This window comes from Schistocerca gregaria, chromosome 4 (genome assembly GCF_023897955.1).
Source record: "Schistocerca gregaria isolate iqSchGreg1 chromosome 4, iqSchGreg1.2, whole genome shotgun sequence".
NCBI lineage: Eukaryota > Metazoa > Arthropoda > Insecta > Orthoptera > Acrididae > Schistocerca > Schistocerca gregaria.
This window is the reverse complement of record NC_064923.1, coordinates 302,426,443-302,449,412: the sequence shown is the minus strand read 5'-3', so window position 1 is coordinate 302,449,412 and position 22,970 is coordinate 302,426,443. Positions and strand designations below refer to the sequence as shown.

Here is a 22,970-nt window from a genome sequence, read left to right as displayed (position 1 = left end):
TCATTGTTGCATCTTGGCACATGCACAATTCAATCTGCCACAGTTTATATAATATTATTCAGGTAATAGTCTTTGTCTTTGAAAGACATTTTTGAACATGTATCATCAGCTTGAACTCTCTGATGAGCTGTTATAGCTCTTCGAGAATTCCAACTTTGAAACAGAATTGACATCACTGATAAAAATAAGGATTTTGTATCAGAAACAAGTGAAGATGAAGACATTGTGAATGAAGGAGGGATTAGTGGAGGATGCTTATCTATGCTAATCCGCACCTCATCCATCTCAGCAGGCCCAAGTGATTGCCTCTACATAGATGATTGCTAGGATTGGAACGAAATGGAAGGTTGCCAATTTTTTATCTTCTGGAAGAAAGTCAGCTGTGAACATTCTAAAGGAGAGAGGAAGTCCTACTATGACTCTGTCATCATAATCCTCCTGCTTTATTTTTGACAAAGCGATGCTATGTCTCATGAAGAAATATACAGAATCAAATGCATGAAAAGTACTAAAAAAATGGTGGTTGGACATGTCACGTGAGGAACAGGGAAAATTGAGCCATCATGTACACTCGGGGTGTCACAGGTAGAAAAAGTATATCTGTGAATGACCTCTGGTTACATTCTTGAGGGCTTTACTTTCATCATTTACATTATACCAAGGGTTAAATTTCAGGAGCTTCTCGGATTTTTCTGTTTGATGATAAATCAACCTGAGCTGAATGTCTGCCACCAATAAATTCACTTTTTTATCTAAAATTTGGAGACAGTTCATTGAAACTCCTGTCCCCACTTTGTAAGTAACTTATAAGCACTTAAGTAACTTACACAACTTTAGACAGACTGAGCATGTGGTTCAGGAAAGAACTTGCATAATCAACAAAAAGAATAACTGTTTAGTTTATTTAAGAGAAGTATATTATGTAAAAAGACACACTGGAAATCAGTGTCATCTACTGTGACATCCGCCACAAGTTTCTGCTACTCAGCATCCCTAGGATCATCAGCATACAGTGATCCATTGTTTCAACAGAGTGAGAAGTGTGAAGGTTTGAGTAGTACATGTGATGTACGAGGGTCAGTCAAAAAGTAATGCCTCCTATTCTTTTTTCTACGTTTAATTGTCAGGAAATTTAAATGCAATTACATAGGTTGAAAACCACAACATTGAGGATCATTTTGTCATTTTTCAATGTATTCTCCGCCCATCTCTACAGTTTTGGTCCATCTTTGAACAAGGGCATGTATCCCAGCACGGTAAAAATCACAGCTCTGCTTCCTAAGCCATTGACGCACGGATGTTTTGACGGCCTCCTCATCTTCAAAATGAATCCCACGATGAGCTTCTTTTAGTGGCCCGAACAGATGGAAGTCTGATGGTGCCAGGTCAGGGCTGTATGGGGGATGAGGCAAAACTTCCCATCCAATTTTGACAATCTCGTCAGAGGTGTGACGACTGGTGTGTGGTCTTGCATTGTCATGCAAAAGAAGAACATCTGCCATTGATTTTGTTGGGCGAACTCGCTGAAGACGTGCTTTAAGTTTTTTGAGGGTTGTGACGTATTGAACAGAATTTATTGTGCATCCCTGCTCCAAAAAATCAACCAGAATCACACCCTCTGTATCCCAGAAAACTGTTGCCATAACTTTCCCTGCTGATCGCACAGTTTTGAATTTTTTCTTCCTCGGCGAGCTTGTGTGACGCCACTCCATTGACTGCCTCTTTGATTCGGGTTCAAAAAAATGCACCCATGTTTCGTCCCCGGTCACAATTTTTTTCAGAAACTCATCTCCCTCCAAACGGAAGCGCTGCAAGTGTTGGGAGGCTATTGTTTTCCTTGCCTCTTTATTCTGATCGGTTAACATTCTTGGAACCCACCGTGCACAAACTTTTGAGTACCCCAATTGTTTAATAATCGTGATCACACTGCCTTTACTAACAGAAATAATACGACACACTTCATCTGCAGTCACCCGACGGTCACCACGAATGATGTCATCAACTTGCTGAATGTTGTGTGGAGTCACTGCACTCACCGGCCTGCCGCTCCGCTTTTCGTCAGTCAACGGTGTTTGCCCTTCAGCTTCCTTACGACGACGAACCCATCGTCTAACAGTGCTGACATCCACTGTCACAACACCATACACCTTCTTCAGTCTTTCATGAATGCGTATGGGCGTTTCACCTTCTGCATTCAAGAATTCAATCACACAACGCTGTCTCAAACGAACATCGATGTCGGCCATCTTACAAACTTCTGCTGTGCTGCCACCTGTTGACACAGAAAGTTACTACTGCAGTGGATTGCAGAAGAAGGTTTGAGGAATGGCGCCAAATTCAAATTTTTCATTTAACTTAATTTTTTTAAGTAGAAAAAAAATGGGAGGCATTACTTTTTGACCGACCCTCGTATACGAGGGATGTAGAATGTACGCTAAAAGGTACTGCAGTCGTCCCTGCATCCTGCATGCATCGATCCATTGTAGAGTTGAAACAGAGGTGCATTTGCTAGTGATAACAGCCACCCTCATTTTCCTGATGGTTTGATGTTCAACTTGGAAAACGGAAGCTTATCAGAGATGTTCTCTTTTTAAAAGATTGTAACTGGATCAAGTTTCTGATACCTAATCCAGTGCATCCTTAGCCATGAAACTAGAAGGTTTGCTTTATCAAACATTTTCAAGGTATTTCCTTATTTTCTGCCACTAAAAGCTCTTCACCAGACATCACAGCAAGACTAAAAGGATTCTTTTTCTTTGATTCATGATAACTCGAAACCAGTTAGGAGGGCAAAACATCTGTTGACACTTACTGTACAATTCAGTTGAGCCAAAGTCATTCAGAAAATAGGAATGACCACTGATAGTAAACTGTTGATCAATGGCTTTGATATTGGTGTTTTCATTCAAAACTATCCTCAGTAAATTTAACACCATGTTCCGGTTTCAGTTTCGTCCTGTGCATGTATCGCTGTATAATACAATGTGTATTACTGTTGGTGCTCTACATTTTTATTTGACTAAACATGCAATGATTTTATGTGAGCCTCGAGATCCCACAGTTTCATCCCAACAGTACACGTGGCCTAGTCCTGTTGGTAACTCTCGGAACTTAAGTTATAATTGTGTGTACAATAAGCTTTTTGTAATGTTAGTTTTGGGAGTGGTAATGACTTTTTCAAATCAAATGAAAAGTACTAATAGGAGCTATCAGAAGCCGATTTTTCAGAGTCTTCTTTAATAGCATCTCTTACCTTCTCAGCCTTTTGTCAGTGAAGTTCATGCTTAAGTTTAAGTTATCTCCTCTCTCGGTCATCTACTGAGAAGTTTATCGTACTTCTAAAGGAATCACATTTCACACATCTGCCATTAATGTGTAGCATGAAAATTTAGACTGAACTCCATGCAGACAAACATGTAGTTTCTGAAGAGGCGCATCAGCCTTTTCAGTAGTTGCAGGGGCAACAGTCTGGATGACTGACTGATTTGGCCTTGTAACATCAACCAAAACATCCTTGCTGTGCTGGTGCTGTGAACGGCTGAGAGCTAGGGGAAACTACAGCCATAAATTTTCCCGAGGGCATGCAGCTGTGCTGTGTGGGTAAATGACGATGTGTCCTCTCGGGTAAAATATTCCAGAGGTAAAATAGTCCCCCATTCAAATCAAAGAGGTAGGACTACTCAGGAGTATGTTGTCATTAAGATAAACAAAACTGGCATTCTGTAGATTTGAGTGTGTGATGTTACATCCCTTAATCAGGCAAGTAGGTTAGAAAATTTAGAAAGGTAAATAGATAGGTTGACGTTAGATGAAGTTGGAAACAGTGAAGTTTGGTGGCTGGAGGAACAGGACTTCTGGTCAGGTGAATACAGGGTTATAAATACAAAGTCAGATAGGGGTAATGCAGGAGTAGGTTTCATAATGAATAAGCAGATGGGAATGTGGATAAGCTACTATGAACAGCACAGTGACCGCACTATGATAGCGAAGATAAACACGAAGCCCATGCGTACCACAGTAGGGAAAGTTTATATGCCAACTAGCTCTGCAGTTGATGAAGAGATATAAGACATATATGATGAGATAAAATAAATTATTCAGATAGTCAAAGGAGATGAAAATTGATTTGTGATGGGGCACTGGTATTCAATAGTAGGATAAGGAAGAGAAAGAAACATAGTAGGTGAATATGGACTGGTGGGAAAGGAATGAAAGAGGAATCTGTCTGGTAGAATTTTGCACAGACCACAATTTAATCATCACTAATACATGATGTAAGAACCACAAGAGAAGGTAGTATACATAGAAGAGACATGGAGACACTGGGAGGTTTCATATTCATGCTGTAATGGTTAGTCAGAGATTTAGGAACCAGGTTTTAAATTGCAAGACATTTCCAGAGCAGATATGGACTCTGACCATAATTTATTGGTTATGAACTGTAGATTAAAATTGAAGAAATTGCAAAAAGGTAGGAAATTGGGGAGAAGGGACATGGATAAGTTGAAAGAACCAAATGTTATTGAGAGTTTCAAAGGGAGAATTTGGCAAAAGTTGACTAAAATAGGAGAAAGGAATGCAGTAGAAGATGAATGGGTAGCTTTAAGAGATGATACAGTGAAGGATAAAATAGGTGAAAAGACAAGGCTTCATAGAAATCCGTGGATAACACAAGAGATTTTGATTCGAGAACGGAGAAAATTTAAAAACGCAGGTAATGAACCAGGCGAAAAAGAATACAAATGTTTGAAAAATGAGACTGACAGGAGGTGCAAAATGGCTAAGCACGAATGGCTAGAAGACAAATTTAAGGATTTAGAGTAATATTTCACTAGGGGGAAGTTAGATACTGCCTATAGGAAGATTATAGAAACCTCTGGGGAAAAGGGAAGCAGCTGTTCGAATATCAAGAGCTCAGATGGAAAACCAGTTCTAAGCAAAGAAGGGAAAGCCGAATGGTGGAAGGAGTATATAGAGGGTCTGTACAAGGGAGATGAACTTAAAAGGCAATGTTGTAGAAAGGAGAGTGGACATAGCTGAAGGTGAGTGGGGAAATATGATACTGCGAGAAGAATTTTACAGAGCTCTGAAAGATCTAAATTGAAGGAAGGCCCCAGGGGTAGACTATAATCTGCCAGAGCTAATGATAGCCAGCCATGACAAAACTTCCGTTTGGTGTGCAGGATGTATGAGACAGGTAAAATACCCCCAGAATTCAAGAAGAGTATAGTAATTCAAAGTCCAAGAAATCATTTGCTGAAAGGTGTGAAAATTACCAAACTACCAGTTTAAAGTCATGGCTGCAAAGTACTAACATGACATCTGTACAGAAGAATGGAAAAACTGGTAGAAACCAACCTTGGGGAAGATCAGCTTGGATTCTGAAAAAATATAGGAACATACAAGGCTATACTGACCCTATGTTTTATCATAGAAGACAGGTTGATGAAAGATTGACCTACATTTATAGCATTTGTAGACTTTGAGAAAGCTTTGAAGATGTTGATTGGAACACTCTATTTGAAATTCTGAAGGTAGCAGTGGTAAAATACAGGGATAAAAAGGCTATTTACAACTTGAACAGTAACCAGATGGCAGTTATAATAGTCGAGCGGTATGTAAAGGAAACAGTTATTGAGAAGTGAATGAGACAGGGTTGTAGCCTATCAACCATGTTATTCAATCTGTACATTGTACAAGCAGTAAAGGATCCAAAGAAAAATTTCCAGTAGGAATTGAAGTTCAAGGAGAAGAAACTGTAATTCTTTCACAGACAGCAAATGACTTGGAAGACTAGTTGAATGGATTGGACTGTGTCTTGAGAGGAGGATGTAAGATGAACATCAACAAAACCAAAACAAGGATAATGGAATGTAGTTGAATTAAATCAGGTGATGCTGAGGCAATAAGATGAGGAAACAAGACACTTAAAGTGGTGTATGAGTTTTTATATTTGGGCAGCAAAATAACTAATGATAGCCGAAGTAGAGGATATAAAAGGTAGACTGGCAGTGGCAAGTGAAGCGTTTCTGAAGAAGGAAAATTTATTAATGTTGAATACAGGTGTAAGTGTTAGGAAGTCTTTTCTGAAGGTATTTATCTGGAGTGTAGCTATGTTTGGAAATGAAACATGGTCAATAAATTGTTGAGACAGAAAGAGAATAGAAGCTTTCGAAATGCGATGCTACAGAAGAATGTTGATGATCAGATGGGTCGATCATCTAACAAATGAGGATATACTGCATAGAATTGTGAGACAAGAAATTTGTGGCACAATTTGACCAAAAGAGAGGACCAGTTGATAGCACACATTCTGATACCTGATACGGCAAGGGACCAGGGAAGTGTGTGTGTGGGGGGGGGGGGGGGGGGGGGGGGGGGTTCAAAGTCATAGAGGGAGACCAAGGGATCAATATAGTAACCAGATTTAGAAGGCTATAGGCTGCAGTAGTTATTTGGAGATGAAGAGACTCACACAGGATAAAGTAGCATGGAGAGCTGCATCAAACCAGTCTTCTGACTGAAGACCACTACACATTTAATTTTCTATGATAAATATGTTCTTTAACTGGTTCTTTGCCCTGTTCAGCACTGTAATCCTTGTAGATGTTAAATAATAAGCGGATATTTAGAACCTCTGACAAATATTTTCTTTTCGTGTTCTGGGATCTTGTATAATGGGACTGATAAGTCATTTTTTAATGAGGTATTTTATTCACCGGGACATACCTTCACTGGTTGTGTCAGCCTGGTGACTGTCCAGCTTTCATTTTCTTAGTGGCCTAGTCATCCAGCAATCAGATATTTTGAAAGTTTTTAGGAAATATTCTATCACTTTGCATAACATAGTACTGATTAGTAGTGGACTTTGCTGCTCGACAGCAATTTTTGGACAGTGAAAGAATCTGTGTTCCAGAATGAGTCAAAAGCATTTTTTTCTGTGAATCCTCTGAAATTTTTTCAGAACATTTATTCTTGCCTTGGAATTAGGATTTTTAAATTTTTTCCCTCTAACCAATTTTATTTTTCAGTTTTATAAATTTTTCCTACATTTCTCATTTTCTTGCTTTCTACTCTGTTCTTCTTCTGGAATTGTTTTGGCACATATTCTGTTTCGACAATTTCTAGACCTTTGGTGGGATGAAACTGCGTCTCTTCTTCCTCTTCCACATTTTCATCTAATAAACAATTCTGTGCGTTTTGAGCAAATGATTTGGCCCACCAGATCACCCAAAATGAATCCGATCGAACATTTATAGGACGTAAACAAGAAGTCAGTTCGTGCACAAAATCCTGCACTGGCAACACTTTGGTAATTATGGACAGCTGTAGAGGCAGCATGGCTCAGTAATTCTGCAGGAAACTTCCAGCAACTTGTTGAGTCCATGCAACATAGGGTTGCTGCACTATGCCAGGCAAAAAGAGATCTGACACAATGTTAGGAGGTATCCCATGACTTGTCATCTCAGTTTATTTGTCACCAGATTTTTTGTCAGCCAATATATGTGATGTGCTAACACTATCCCTGTTGCTTTTTGAGCTTATTGCTTCACTCATTTAAAAAACAAAATAACTTTGAACGTGCAGGGTGATGTGGAATATACCGTCAGTAGCATATAGTATCCATGACACTAGAACAAAAACAAGAAACTGAAATAGTGGTGTAACTCCCAGGTACACTACTTTTGCTATCAACAGATAACTGACTGCACAAACTTGTGCTGGCATCTGCTGAGCTGTTTGGGGAACTAGGAATTACACTACTATTCTTGTTGATAATTTTACATATTCAGAATTCATTTCTAGCATTAGCACACATTTTTAAAAAATTTGGCTTTAAAAGACTAGTATGTAATGCTTTCCCATTCCTCAGAAAAGAGAACACAAATAGAGATCAGAAACTACCCGTAGCATACATCGTTCTGCATCTCATGGAGCCATTTCTGAATTAAGGAAGAATTGTGATGACAGATGACTTGTGCTTGTCTCTTCAGTTTGATAAGAAGCTCAAAGAAAAGAAAACTTCATTAGTTGGTATAATAAACAATAAGCTCTGATAATGTAAAGAAGCCAAATGCTGAAATACATTCCACCCTTATCCTGCACCAGACTGGCAACACAGACTGCTCCATGACTATATGCCAAGGAAAAAAAAAAGAATAAAAATGCCAGTCTTCTGAGTACATTGCATGCTGGAGTATCAATAAATGAAGAAGAAAACTGAAATTACAACATTCTACAATGCAACAAAGTATGGGGTAGACATGGTTGATCAAATGAACTGAAACTATTCTACAAAGGCTGCTTGTAATGATGCATCTCTTCTACATAATCTTGGAATGTGACAATAAATGCATGGGTCATCCACAAAACAGTAACAGACAAGAAAATAGAGAGGAAGTAGTTGATACAACAACTGAAGAATGAACTCAAGGGAATGAAAGAGCAAGAAGAGAAACAGACAAAGGTAAAGGATACAGGTACAAAAGCATCTAGAAAGCCTCTGCAGAGGCAACAAAACTAGTGACATTTGGGTGAAGGGTCACAAAGCTGTATATGGAAAGTGAACACACAAAACAGAAATCACCTGTGCTAACTGTGTCTAGCAGATTCAAATGACTTTAGTAAAAAAGTAGAACAAAACCATATGTAGGACACACATGAGTATAATGTGGACCTTATAAACTACTTGTATCTAAACTGTTCTGCAAATGGTTAATAAATGAAAGACTACAGTTTAAAGCTTGTTAGCATTAGTAACAGTAAATTCATACGATATTTTGTTGTTGATGTAAATAAGTACTATATTAATCACGAAGTTAAGCAGTTCTTGTTGTAACTCTAAAAATTGTAGGAATTAAACTATACTAAAATAAAGTACAAGATTAAGTTCAATATGAAAAATATTTTATGTGGTGTCAAAATGACCCCTTTTCACTATTTTAGGAAAGTCAGAAACTTTGCCATTTTAGTGTTAAAGTATTCTATGCGAAAACTTACACTTTAAAGAATGTACAAATGGCTTAATTCTGTATATGTTGTATCATTAGACTTGCTGTCACAACTGTCTGATTCCTTTTGAAGAATATTCTGTAGAAAAAAAGAAACTTTTTCTAAAATAAATAAATCAAGCAAACTGTCGTAAAACTCAATCTGAAAAAAGCACAGGGTATTGTTGTTGATTGAATTTCTTATTCTGAAAACATGGAATTTCCTGTAACTGTAGTCACTTCATTTTTCTTTTACAGAAGCACAGAGGCTCCAGAACGAACACGATTCCATTATTGTTCCAAAGGAAGCCCAAGTGGCTTCATATTACAGAATCAGGCAACAACTGGAACAGTTAGGGAAGCAGTTCCATACATTCCTCACAAAGCCTGAATATATCATTCCTTTCTTGCAGCCAGGAAGGATGGTAAAGGTTAGTTCTTGGTCGACTATACATATCATATAACTTCTGCATGGAAAATCCTTATTTGCTATAGTTGGAGTCACGAATGTTGGTGGCCAAATTTAGGCTTCTCCTGCACACCTGTGTCACGCGTTCTCCGATAGCCAGTGAGCATTCACAAGTGTTCTTTGTGGTGTGCTGTGAGAGTTTGCAATGCGGATGTTATATGTGATTGTAGCAATTTATTTAGTGAATTTTTATTCCATTTTCTATGAGTTGTCATGGCTGAAGGTGGTGGTGAATGACAAGTTCTACACAACCAAGCAGTAGACATAATTTTCAGTGTACACAGTTTCATCAAGTGCAAAGCATGCGTATGCACATACCACAACTGTTGCTTGGAACCAGCAACAGTGCTATCACTGTCCTTGTCTCAACCAGTGAGAACCACCATCGTTCGTGGACTGGACCATAATAGCCTTAGTGGAATATTGTGTTAAGTTCAAATTTTTCCTTCCAGATTACTTCTCACAGAGCATTTTAATGGAAGCAGTAAATGGTACAGAAAATTTATTCTCAGAATAATTTATTTATTCTCTATGAGAAATAACATCATATTAGTAGTATTGGTTAAAAACAGTCTTGGTTACAATTTTAGTTTTCTATTTTTCAACTACGTGTTTTGCCTTATTTAGGCATCTTCAGGTTGATCTTAATTTGGTATTTCTTAGACCCATCCTTTAGACAGTGTAGCCAAAGGGCATCGTCAAATACATCAGGCCAACATCGTCTTCATTAATCTCAGTACAAACTTTTCTAGATCTTATTCTGTTACTCACTCCTGTGAACAGGAACACGTTATGGGTCTTGGAGTCACTCACGTCCATCTAGAAAAGTTTTTACTGATTTTAACGAAGGCGATGTTGGCCTGATGTATTCGACGATGCCCTTTGGCTAAACTGTCAAAGAATCGGCCTAAGAAATACCAAATTAAGATCATAAGGCGAAATGTGTAGTTGAAAAAAAAAAAAAAAATTAAACTGCAACCAATACTGTTTTTAACCAATACTGTTAAGCACTGGTTTGCTGTATGCCACAGATGGATTGGAAGAATTTCATATTTGTAGAGTTGCAAGCTTTATTTTTATGTGCACTGGATAAAGTGCAGATATTTCCTTGTTGCACTGAAGTACTTGGGAAACATCTATGCCATGTGTAGGAAAGCTGCATATTCACTATTAATATTTCTTTTGAACACACATTAGTACATTCTGCAAAATTGTTTCTTAAGAACTGGTCATAATAGACTTGCATTTAATTGGTACAAGTTAATTAACTTAAAACTAACCTACGTAGCTACAGGGTGTGGTGTGTAAAACCGGTCCATATGGTCAATACATGAACATGAAATGAGATGTAATGTATTGAATATGATTACTCACTGTCACAAAGGTGCTGAAAGTATCCTCTGCCCATTCAGTACACATGTGAGCATGCTTGAGTAGATTCAGTTCTTGTGTTGTGATACTATTGATGACGTCCTGGATCCTGGTCTTCAGTTGTGTGCGGATGTGTTTTGTATACTCTTCCCTTTAACAGTCTTCACAAATAAAAGTCGCAAGTGGACAAGTCTGGTGACCGAGGAGGCCACAAGCCTTTGCTGATTATCCTCTGTGATGTAAATGTCTTGTGCACATTGGACGATGATGCAGCTAATGTATGGCATGTTCATCGTCCTGCTGAAAGTAACATAACTGACTCTCCTTTTCTGTCAAGTTGAATAAAACTCCTCCAGGATTCCCAAATACGCGTCAGTGGTCACTGTCTTCTCAAATAATATGGCCCCCATAATGCTTGCGGGAGGAAATGGCACGCCAAACACCAATCTTTACATCATGCAAGGCTACCTGGTGGATCATGCATGGATTTTCTGTTGACCAATACCAGCTGTTTTGGTAATTTATGTACCCATACAGGTGGAACCACATCATGCCAGTCATGCTGAACCATAGTGGGTCCAAAACACCATTGACAACATTTATCAGCAGCCATGAACACAAATACACATTCTTCTTGCAGGTCAGGCTCCATCAGTTCTTGTACAATACTTGTCTGGTATGGTTCTAACTTCAGTCCCATTACTTAAACCACATCTGCAACTTCTCTCACTTGCTTGAACCTGTTGACTCAGTCTCCTGGTTCACTTACGACTTCTTGTCATAATCTCCTACACTTGCCTTTTTATTTAAGATGTGCAGACATGCCACACCCTGGGTGGATTTTCAACCGATTCTGTACATCACCATTTTTCAATCAGTTCCTGTATGGTGCTTTTTGCTGGCAATGAACATCCTAGAAATTTCTCCTGAAACAAATTCTTTGTTTTCACAAAAGATCCAGAGTGAATGAATGCTTCAGTAGTGGCAATATGCTCTGGTAATGAATCCCTGTTATAATCATTTAGTTGCTGTGTGTTACTATTCATTGCAGTAGGCTATTTTACAATATTGCATTTGCTGTCAGTTCAGCTCTTAAAGACCAAATAAATTAATAGAAAATCTAGGTTTGAATACTAGTGTATGTATGAGAATAGATAGCTATGATAGGGAAGTACTCTTTGAACGGACCTTGGATTGCCCAATAGCTCTGACTTGACCACCTTGTCATCCTCAGCCGATAGGCTTCACTGGATGCAGATATGGAGGGGCATGTGATCAAGATGCCACTCTACCAGCTGTTGTCATTTTTCCTGGCCGGAGCCTCTACCTCTCAATCAGGTAGCTCCTCAATTGGCCTCACTAGGGCTGATTGCATCCTGCTTGACGACAGCACTCAGCAGACCCGGACAGTTGCCTATGAAAGTGCTACCCAAGTGTGGCACTACACAACTTTGGTGATGTGACAGGAACCAGTGTTAGCAAGAAATGTAAATAATTTAGAATTAAAGGAGACCACAAGCCATCAATGATCTGTAGGCACACAAAAAGGAATGAAAACTTGCTCGCTTTTGGATAAAATAAATCTTTTAACACACACACACACACACACACACACACACACACACACACACACACACACACCTGTGCAGCTACATTGTGTTGGCTGAACACACATGGCAGGACTGGAGTTTGGTGTGTGAACTGGAGTAAGGGATTGTGCTTTGTGGGTTGGGTAGAGGGAAAAAGAGGTGATAAGTGGGAGAAGAGGTTGGGTTGGTGAGGACCAGCTGCTGGCTCAGAGGGAGACAGCCGGTGTGTGGGACTGGAATGCAAGGGGGGGCGGGGGGGGGGGGGGGGGAGCACCAGGTGTACCGGATAGGAATGGAACGTGAGCTCAAGAGCTAGTGAGTTGTGCAGTGCACAGTGATGTTGAGGTGAAGGAATGAATTGCGAAGAAGTGAGAGGACAAGAGGAGAGACTGTTAAGGAGAAGATGTAGCCAGGAGGCTTACAGGAGCTAAGGATGTATTGCAAGGATAACTCCTGTCCGCATAGTTCAGAGAAGGTGGGGTTAAAAATGCAGATGGCACAGGTTGCGAAGCTGCCATTGAATTCAAGAGTGTTGTTGTTCAGCCTTGTGTTCCGCCACCGGGTAGGCAACGCTATTCTCAGCCTCAGTTTAGTGGTGTCCATTCATTCTTGTGGACAGCTTTTTGGTGCTCGTGCCCACATAAAATGCTGTGCAGAAATTGCAGCAGAGCTGTGTGTGTGTGTGTGTGTGTGTGTGTGTGTGTGTGTGTGTGTGTGTGTGTGGGCGCACGCACGTGTGTGTGTGCGTGTGCGTTTTTCTTTACTTCTGGCTGCTTTCACCAGTGGTCCTCCCTCTGACGGGATAGGATAAGCCTGTGACAGGTCTGGAGTAAGATTTACTGAGTGGGTGAATTGGGAAGGTCTTGCATCTGGCTATTCCACAGGGATATGTCCCCTACATCAAAGAGTTGGGAGTGGATGTTGAATAGGGGTGGATTGGAATGTTGTGTATGTTGGCTGGATGCAGAATATCACTTTAGGAGGAGTGAGGAGGATTGTGTGTAGTATGTTCCTTATATCCAGGCATTATGATAGGTCATCAAAGCCTTGGTGAAGGACATGATTCAGTTGCCCAATTGTCCTAGGCTGAAGTGATTTGGGTGATGTACAAGTTCCTTTACAACTGGTTCTTGTGTGGGTGGCGAATAATACATATTTTTGGTGAGTAGGGTTTGGGCTGAGGGGTAGTGCTTATATGTGAACGCCTTTGTGGGTCCTTCAGCATACTGGGCATATTGCTGTCCCTGGGTAGACAGGCTAAATGGCAGCGATTTTTTGGTGTCTAGGGAGTGACAGCTGTCAAAATGCAGCCCTTTCCTGGGTCAGGTTCATTGATGATGTCTTAATGACCTGGGCTCAGGGCCAAGATACCATACACTCATTCCTCCACAACCTCAACACTACCTTCTCCATCCACTTCATCTGGTCCTCCTCAACCCAGTATGCCACCTTCTTGGACGCTGACCATCTCTCTGATGGCTCCACCCACACATCTGTCCATATCGGACTTTCTGATCATTAACAATACCTGCATTTTGACAGCTGCCATCCCATACACACCAAACAATTGCTATCATTTAGCCTGTCCACCCAGGGACAGCAATCTGCAGTTATGAAAATCCCTTGCCCAGTATGCTGAAAAAACCACAAAGGCCTTTACATATAGGGAATACCCCTCCTGCCCAAAGCCCAGTCACCAAAAAATAGATTGTTCACCCCCCACCCCACCCCCTGTCCCCCAAGAACCAGGTGTAAACAAACCCCTCCTTCATCACCCAAATCACTCCAGCCTGGTGCAACTGGGCTGCTGAATCATGTCCCTCACCAAGGCTCGATGACCTATCATAATGCCTGGATATGAGGGACGTACCACCCACAATTCTTCTCACTCCTTCCAAAGTGACATTCTGCACCCAGCCAACATACACAACATTCCAATCCAGCCCTGTTCCACTCCCTCTCCCAACTCTTTGATGTAGGGGACATATCCCTATCGAACACCCAGATGCAAGATGTGATCAACTCACCCACTCAGTACATCTTACTCCAGACCTGTCACAGTCTTATCCTAAACAAGCAGCGGCAGAGCCACTTGTGAAAACAGCCATTTCACATACCAAATCTGCGGCAATTTCTGCACAGCATTTTATGTTTGCATGAGCAGAGCCACTTGTGAAAACAGCCATTTCACATACCAAATCTGCGGCAATTTCTGCACAGCATTTTATGTTTGCATGAGCACCAAAAAGCTGTCCACTAGATTGAATGGACACCACTAAACTGAGGCTGCGAACAAAGTTGCCTACCCAGTAGGAGAACACATTGCCGAGCACAATATGCTTGAGTTCAGTGTCCGCAGCTCGTGGTCTACTGGTTAGCATTGCTGCCTTTGGATCACAGGGTCCTGGGTTCAATTCCTGGCAGGGTTGGGGATTGGCTCTGCCTGGGGACTGGGTGTTTGTGTTGTCCTCACCATTTCATCATCATCATCATTCGTGCTAGTGGCTCAATTGGACACTGTAAAAATAGGGACTGTGTACGGGCACTGATTACTGCACAGTTGAGTGCCCCACAAACCAATCACCATCATTATCATCGAGTTCAATGCCAGCTTTGCAAGCTGTGCCATCTAGATTTTTAACACCAGCTTCTCTGAACTATGCTGGCAGGAGTTATCCTTGCAATACATCTTTAGCTCCCTAATCCTCCCAGTTACATCTCCCCAACAGTCTCCCCTCTTGTCATCTCCTCTGGATGGCTTGTAAACAGACTGGCATAAGTGTGTTCCATTCTGGTGCCCATGGTTGTGACATGGGTTTCTTGGAATGTCTTTCCCTCCAAAGATTAGTAGTTCTTAGTGAGGATTGGTGTAGTAGAGTTGGAATTGGAAGGTGCCTGTGTGACACATCCCTGACCCGTACATCTGCTGTCTTCCCCTTCCGCATTCTTATCCTGCCTCCCTCCAAGCTGCTAGCTACCCTTCCCCAACCTCTCTCCTTCTACTTACCAGTCCTTCCTCCCCCCACCCCCCCCAATCCCTCCTGACACAACCCCTCACCACAGTCCACCTGCCAGCGCGTGCGCACGCCTATGTGTGTGCATGTGCACACGAAGGAGAGGGACAGGGTGTGTGTGTGTGTGTGTGTGTGTGTGTGTGTGTGTGTGTGTGTGTGTGTGTGTGTGTGTGTGCGTGCGTGCGTCTGTTGATCACTATTCAGTGTGTGGTCTCCTTTACTCCTAATTGATTTAAGAGAATATATAACTATTCACTGAATGGGAGAGACATTGAGCAGCCAGAGAGCTGTGCAGAAAAGAGTAGTAAATATGGCACAACCCCAGTTAACCAAACTAAGGAGGGAAGCCATTTCAGATAACTTTTTTTTTCCTAAGCCATGTTCATCAATGCTAGTATGTGCTGCAATATTTTGTATTGTAATTGCAGCCGGTAGTTTTAAGTTTTGAGATTCAAACAAGGAAAAGGATTTTGTTGGCAACATTGTGAAATGATGATCTAGCATTTGTAGACTTAGAGAAATCTTTTGACAACATTGCCTGGAATACTCTTTCAAATTCTGAAGGTGGCAGGGGTAAAATACAGGGAGTGGAAGGCTATTTACAATTTGTATGGAAACCAGATGGCAGCTATAAGAATCGAGGGGCATGAAAGGGAAGCAGTGGTTGGGAAGGGAGTGAGACAGGGTTGTAGCCAATCCCTGATGTTATTCAGGAAACAAAAGAAAAATTCAGAGTAGGAATTAAAATCCATGGAGAAGAAATAAAAACTTTGAGGTTCGCCGATGACATTTTAATTCTGTCAGAGACAACAAAGGACCTGGAAGAGCAGCTGAATGGAATAGACAGTGTCTTGAAAGGAGAATATAAGATAAACATCAACAAAAGCAAAACAAGGATAATGGAATGCAGTCGAATTAAATCAGGTGATGCTGAGAGTATTAGATGTGGAAATGAGATGCTAAAAGTAGTAAATGAGTTTTGCTATTTGGGGAGCAAAATAACTGATGATGGTCGAAGTAGAGAGGACATAAAATGTAGACTGGCAATGGCAAGGAAAGCGTTTCTGAAGAAGAGAAATTTGTTAATATCGAGTAGAGATTTAAGTGTCAGGAAGCCGTTTCTGAAAGTATTTGTATGGAGTGTAGCCATGTATGGAAGTGAAACATGGACGATAAATAGTTTGGACAAGAAGAGAATAGAAGCTTTCGAAATGTCGTGCTACAGAAGAATGCTGAAGATTAGATGGGTAGATCACATAACTAATAAGGAAGTATTGAATAGGATGGGGAAGAAGAGAAGTTTGTGGCACAACTTGATCAGAAGAAGGGATCGGTTGATAGGACATGTTCTGAGGCATCAAGGGATCACCAATTTAGTATTGGAGGGCAGCGTGGAAGGTAATAATCGTAGAGGGAGACTAAGAGATGAATACACTAAGCAGATTCAGAAGGATGTAGGTTGCAGTGGGTACTGTGAGATGAAGCAGCTTGCACAGGATAGAGTAGCATGGACAGCTGCAGCAAACCAGTCTCAGGACTGAAGACCACAACAACAACAACATGGTCGAAGTCGAGAGGATATAAAATGTAGACTGGCAATGGCAAGGAAAGCGTTTCTGAAGAAGAGAAATTTGTTAGCATAGAGTATAGATTTAAGTGTCACGAAGTCATTTCTGAAAGTATTTGTATGGAGTGTGGCCATGTATGGAAGTGAAATGTGGATGATAAATAGTTTGGACAAGAAGAGTATAGAAGCTTTCAAAATGTGGTGCTACAGAAGAATGCTGAAGATGAGATGGATAGATCACATAAGTAATGAGGAGGTATTGAGTAGAATCAGGGAGAAGAGAAATCTGTGACACACCTTCACTAGAAGAAGGGATGGGTTGGTAGGACATTTTTCTGAGGCATCGAGGGATCACCAGTTTAGTATTGGAGGGCAGCGTGGAGGGTAAAAATCATAGAGGGAGACCAAGAGATGAATACACTAAACAGATTGAGGAGGATGTAGGTTGCAGTAGGTATTGGGAGATGAAGAAGCTTGCACAGGATAGAGTGGCATGGAGACATGCATGAAATCAGTCTCTGGTCTGAAGGCAACAACAACAACAGCAACAACAAGGTACCCTGTAAGTTTCAAGTATAGTTCCTAGAGTTTTTGTGACGTGGAGTCTGTAACCACCAACAAAAGAATTGCAGATTACAAACTACATTGAAATATTATTAGCTGTTCTGTAAAAGGTAGAAAGTGACATCTACATCTACATGGTTACTCTGCAATTCACACTTACGTGTCTGGCAGAGGGTTCATCAAACCATTTTCATACTACTACTCTACCATTCCACTCTCGAATGACGAGTGGGAAAAAGGAACACCCAAATCTTCCGTTTGAGCTTTGATTTATCTTATTTTATTATGAGGATAATTTCTCCGTACGTAGGTGAGTGTCAACAAAACATTTACACATTCGGAAGAGAAAGTTGGTGAATGAAATTTCGTAAGTAGATCTCACCGCCAAGAAAACCACCTTTGTTTCAGTGACTGCCACCCCAAACTCGCGTATCATATCAGAGACACTCTCAACCCTATTGCGTGATAACACGAAACGGACTGCACTTCTTTGCACTTTTTCGATGTCCTCCATCAATCCCACCTGGTAAGGATACCATACTGCGCAGCAATATTCCAGCCAAGGATGGACAAGTGCAATGTATGCTGTCTCTTTAGTAGATTTGTTGCATCTTCTAAGTGTTGTGCCAACAAAGTGCAGTCTTTGTTTCACCTTCCCCACAATATTATCTATGTGGTCTTTCCAATTTAAGTTTCTCATAATTGTAATTCCTAGGTAATTAGTCGAATTGACAGCCCTTATATTTGTGCGATACCCAAAATTTATCAGATTTCTTTTAGTACCCAAGTGGATGACCTTGTGCTTTCCTTTGTCTAGTGTTACTTGCCACTTTTTGCACCATACCGAAATTCTCTCTAGATCATTTTGTAATTGGAATTCATCATCCGAGTAAAGATGGTTACAGCATCATCTGCAACCAATCTGCGGGGGCTGCTCTGATTAGCACCTAGATCATTTAAATAAATCAAGAACAGCAGAGCGCCTATGACACTACCTTGCAGAGTGCCAGATATCACTTCTGTTCCACTCGATGATTTACCATCTCTCGCTACGAACTCTGACCTCTCTGAGAGGAAATCACGAATCCAGTCACACAACTGAGACAATACTATATATGCACACAATTTGATTAATAGTCGTTTGTGAGGAGTGGTATCAAAGCCTTCGGGAAATCTAGGAATATGGGATCAATCTGAGCTCCCTTGTCAACAGAACTCATTACTTCATGGAAATAAAGAGCTAGCTGTGTTGCACAAGAACGATATTTTCTGAATTCGTGTTTGTTATTTATCAATAAGTCATTTTCTTCATGGTGATTTGTAATGTTAGAGTACAGTATATGCTTCAAAATCCTACTGCAAATTGATGTCAGTGATATGGGTCTGTAATTCAATGGATTACTCCTATTTCCTTTCTTGAATATTAGTGTGACCTGTGCTACTTTCCAGTCCTCCGGAATAGACCTTTTGTCAAGTGAGCAGTTGTATAGGATTGCTAAGAAAGCCGCTATTGTGTCTGCATACTTTGAAAGAAACCTGATTGGTATACCATCTGGACCGGAAGACTTGCCTTTCTTAAGTGATTTGAGTTGTTTAACAACAGCTGAGATATCTACTTTTATATCACTCATGCTAATAGCTGTTCTGGTTTCGAATTCTGGAATATTTACTTCGTTTTCTTTTGTGAAGGAATTACGGAAAACTGTATTTAGTAACTCTGCTTTAGTGGCACCATCATCGGTAACATTTCCATCACTATCACGCAGTGATGGTATTGACTGTTTTTTGTCATTGGTGTAGTTTACATACGACCAGAATCTCTTTGGGTTTTCTACCGTATTTTGAGACAATGTTTCAGTGTGGAAACTGTTAAAAGCATCTCACATTGACATCCGCACTAAATTTCGAGCTTCCGTGAAACTTAGCCAGTATTGAGGATTTTGCATTCTTCTAAATTTGGCATGCTTTTTTCATTGCTTCTGCAACAATCAAGCGAATTTTTATCTGCTGTTTTAAATATATATATTTTGCGTTTATTTTTAGTGGTTTTGGTTGATACGGTTTTGAGCATCGCTACAATGACCTTGTGTTCACTAATCGCTGTATCCTTCATGACGTGCTCTATTAGATCATGATCATTTGTGGCTAAGATGGCATGTGTGTTTTCGTAACCATTTACAATTCATGTGGCTCATGAACTAATTGTTCAAAGAAATTCTCAGAGAAAGCATTTAGTACGATTTCGGAAGATGTTTTCTGTCTACCACTGGCTTTGAACGTGTATTTTCGCCAACAAATCGAGGGTAGATTGAAGTCTCTATCAATTATAACTGTATGAGTGGGGTACTTATTTGTAATGAGATTCAAATTTTCTTTGAAGCGTTCAGCTATTATATCATCTGAGTTGGGGGGGGGGGGGGGGGGGGGGGGGTCCGTAGAGGGAGCTAATGATTGAAACTTCCTGGCAGATTAAAACTGTGTGCCCGACCGAGACTCGAACACGGGACCTTTGCCTTTCTCGGGCAAGTGCTCTAAAGTTTGGAAGGTAGGAGACGAGATGCTGGCAGAAGTAAAGCTGTGAGGACCGGGCGTGAGTCGTGCTTCAGTAGCTCAGATGGTAGAGCACTTGCCCGCGAAAGGCAAAAGTCCCGAGTTCGAGTCTTGGTCGGGCACACAGTTTTAATCTGTCAGGAAGTTTCATATTAGCGCACACTCTGCTGCACAGTGAAAATCTCTTTCTGGAGCTAATTATTATTTTGGTACGGCTGTTGAGTATAACCTCTACCCATAGTAAATTGCAGGAACTATCTATTTCAACTTCACTACAAGATAAACTACTACCAACAGACACGCACACCACCACCTACTTTATTTAATCTATCCTTTCTGAACAAGGTTTGTGCCTCTGTAAAAATTTTGGCAGAATTTACGAGGGTCAGTCAAAAAGTAATGCCTCCTATTCTTTTTTCTACGTTTAATTGTCAGGAAATTTAAATGCAATTACATAGGTTGAAAACCACAACATTGAGGATCATTTTATCATTTTTCAATGTAATCTCCGCCCATCTCTACAGTTTTGGTCCATCTTTGAACAAGGGCATGTATCCCAGCACGGTAAAAATCACAGCTCTGCTTCCTAAGCCATTGACGCACGGATGTTTTGACGGCCTCCTCATCTTCAAAATGAATCCCACGATGAGCTTCTTTTAGTGGCCCAAACAGATGGAAGTCTGATGGTGCCAGGTCAGGGCTGCATGGGGGATGAGGCAAAACTTCCCATCCAATTTTGACAATCTCGTCAGAGGTGTGACGACTAGTGTGTGGTCTTGCATTGTCATGCAAAAGAAGAACATCTGCCATTGATTTTGTTGGGCGAACTCGCTGAAGACGTGCTTTAAGTTTTTTGAGGGTTGTGACGTATTGAACAGAATTTATTGTGCATCCCTGCTCCAAAAAATCAACCAGAATCACACCCTCTGTATCCCAGAAAACTGTTGCCATAACTTTCCCTGCCGATCGCACAGTTTTGAATTTTTTCTTCCTCGGCGAGCTTGTGTGACGCCACTCCATTGACTGCCTCTTTGATTCGGGTTCAAAAAGATGCACCCATGTTTCGTCCCCGGTCACAATTTTTTTCAGAAACTCATCTCCCTCCAAACGGAAGCGCTGCAAGTGTTGGGAGGCTATTGTCTTCCTTGCCTCTTTATTCTGATCGGTTAACATTCTTGGAACCCACCGTGCACAAACTTTTGAGTACCCCAATTGTTTAATAATCGTGATCACACTGCCTTTACTAAGAGAAATAATGCGACACACTTCATCTGCAGTCACCCGACGGTCACCACGAATGATGTCATCAACTTACTGAATGTTGTGTGGAGTCACTGCACTCACCGGCCTGCCGCTCTGCTTTTCGTCAGTCAACGGTGTTTGCCCTTCAGCTTCCTTACAACGACGAACCCATCGTCTAACAGTGATGACATCCACTGTCACAACACCATACACCTTCTTCAGTCTTTCATGAATGCGTATGGGCGTTTCACCTTCTGCATTCAAGAATTCAATCACACAACGCTGTCTCAAACGAACATCGATGTCGGCCATCTTACAAACTTCTGCTGTGCTGCCACCTGTTGACACAGAAAGTTACTACTGCAGTGGATTGCAGAAGAAGGTTTGAGGAATGGCGCCAAATTCAAATTTTTCACTTAACTTAATTTTTTTAAGTAGAAAAAAAATGGGAGGCATTACTTTTTGACCGACCCTCGTATTTCCGGCTTCCGCCAGCTTTCTGTTCCTATAACGATTTCAGCTTCAGTGCTTTCTATCGGCACTTGAAGCTCTGGTACTTTTCCAACACAGCTACAATAATTTACAACTAAAATAAAGACTATTGCTTGGTCGATTCTCGTCGGTTCTTTTCCCTGTACCCTTTGATACTGGAGCTCTTTTTGATCTTTCCCAAGACTGTCTAACTTTAAAAAACTGTCCATTCCACACCACATGGCCCCTGCTACCAGTGTAGCCGCCTCTTGTGTGTAGTGGACACCTGACCTATTTAGCAGAATCCGAAACCCAACCACCCTATGGCACAAGTTGAGGAATCTGCAGCCTACACGGTCACAGAACTGTCTGAGCCTCTGATTCAGACCCTCCTCTCAGCTCTGTACCAAAGGGGCGCAGTCGGCCCTGTCGACAATGCTGGAGATGGTGAGCTCATGGATAACGTATGAGCTTTCATAAACAAAAATCATCTCAAGATTATTATGTTTTTCGTTTTCTCTTTGACTTCAGGATGTTGATCATATTTTGCAAATTTTGTTAGTAAATCAGATGATCTTACGTTTTGTAGTAGTAAACTATTGATGTTCCTGAGAATGGATACAAATACTTTATACTCTTACAAAATAAAATGTCATCTGATCACAGTGTTTCAATTTTAGGTAAAAAACGAAGATGAAGAATTTGAATGGGGTATTATTATTAATTTCAAGAAGGAAGGTGAGGCTACTCCAGGAAAGAAGAAGGGCAATCCTATGAATGCACCCACCATAGTTGTGGATGTTTTGCTTCATGTAGCTGAAGGGACTGGTGGAGCAGCCTCGGGCCAGCCCAAGCCGTGCCCAGAAGGAGAGGCTGGAGAGGTTGAAGTTGTTCCAGTTCTGCACACATTGATATCAAAAATAAGTTCTCTCCGTTTGTATTATCCAAAAGATTTACGACCCCCAGATAATAGGAAATCTGTTCTGAAAACAATCCAGGTACATATTTTATGTTAGTGTTTTAATTCCACTTGAAAGGTTTTTTATGTAAAGCATCCATTTTATGATAAATTACAGTTCAATATAAGGAATATAGTTCCAATCAAATAATTAAAAGTGATGAAGAGCAAGTTCTTATTTTAAA

At 40.8% G+C, this 22,970-nt stretch overlaps 1 protein-coding gene across 1 annotated transcript in view; it reads left to right on the top strand.

The window, feature by feature from the left end:
- LOC126366010 (exosome RNA helicase MTR4) overlaps positions 1-22,970 on the top strand; it is a 94,839-nt gene that overhangs the window by 47,893 nt on the left and 23,976 nt on the right. Inside the window, exons 10-11 of the mRNA XM_050008854.1 lie at positions 9,249-9,421; positions 22,508-22,825. Coding sequence (XP_049864811.1) covers positions 9,249-9,421; positions 22,508-22,825 — 491 coding nt within the window. The remainder of the gene's footprint in view (positions 1-9,248; positions 9,422-22,507; positions 22,826-22,970) is intronic.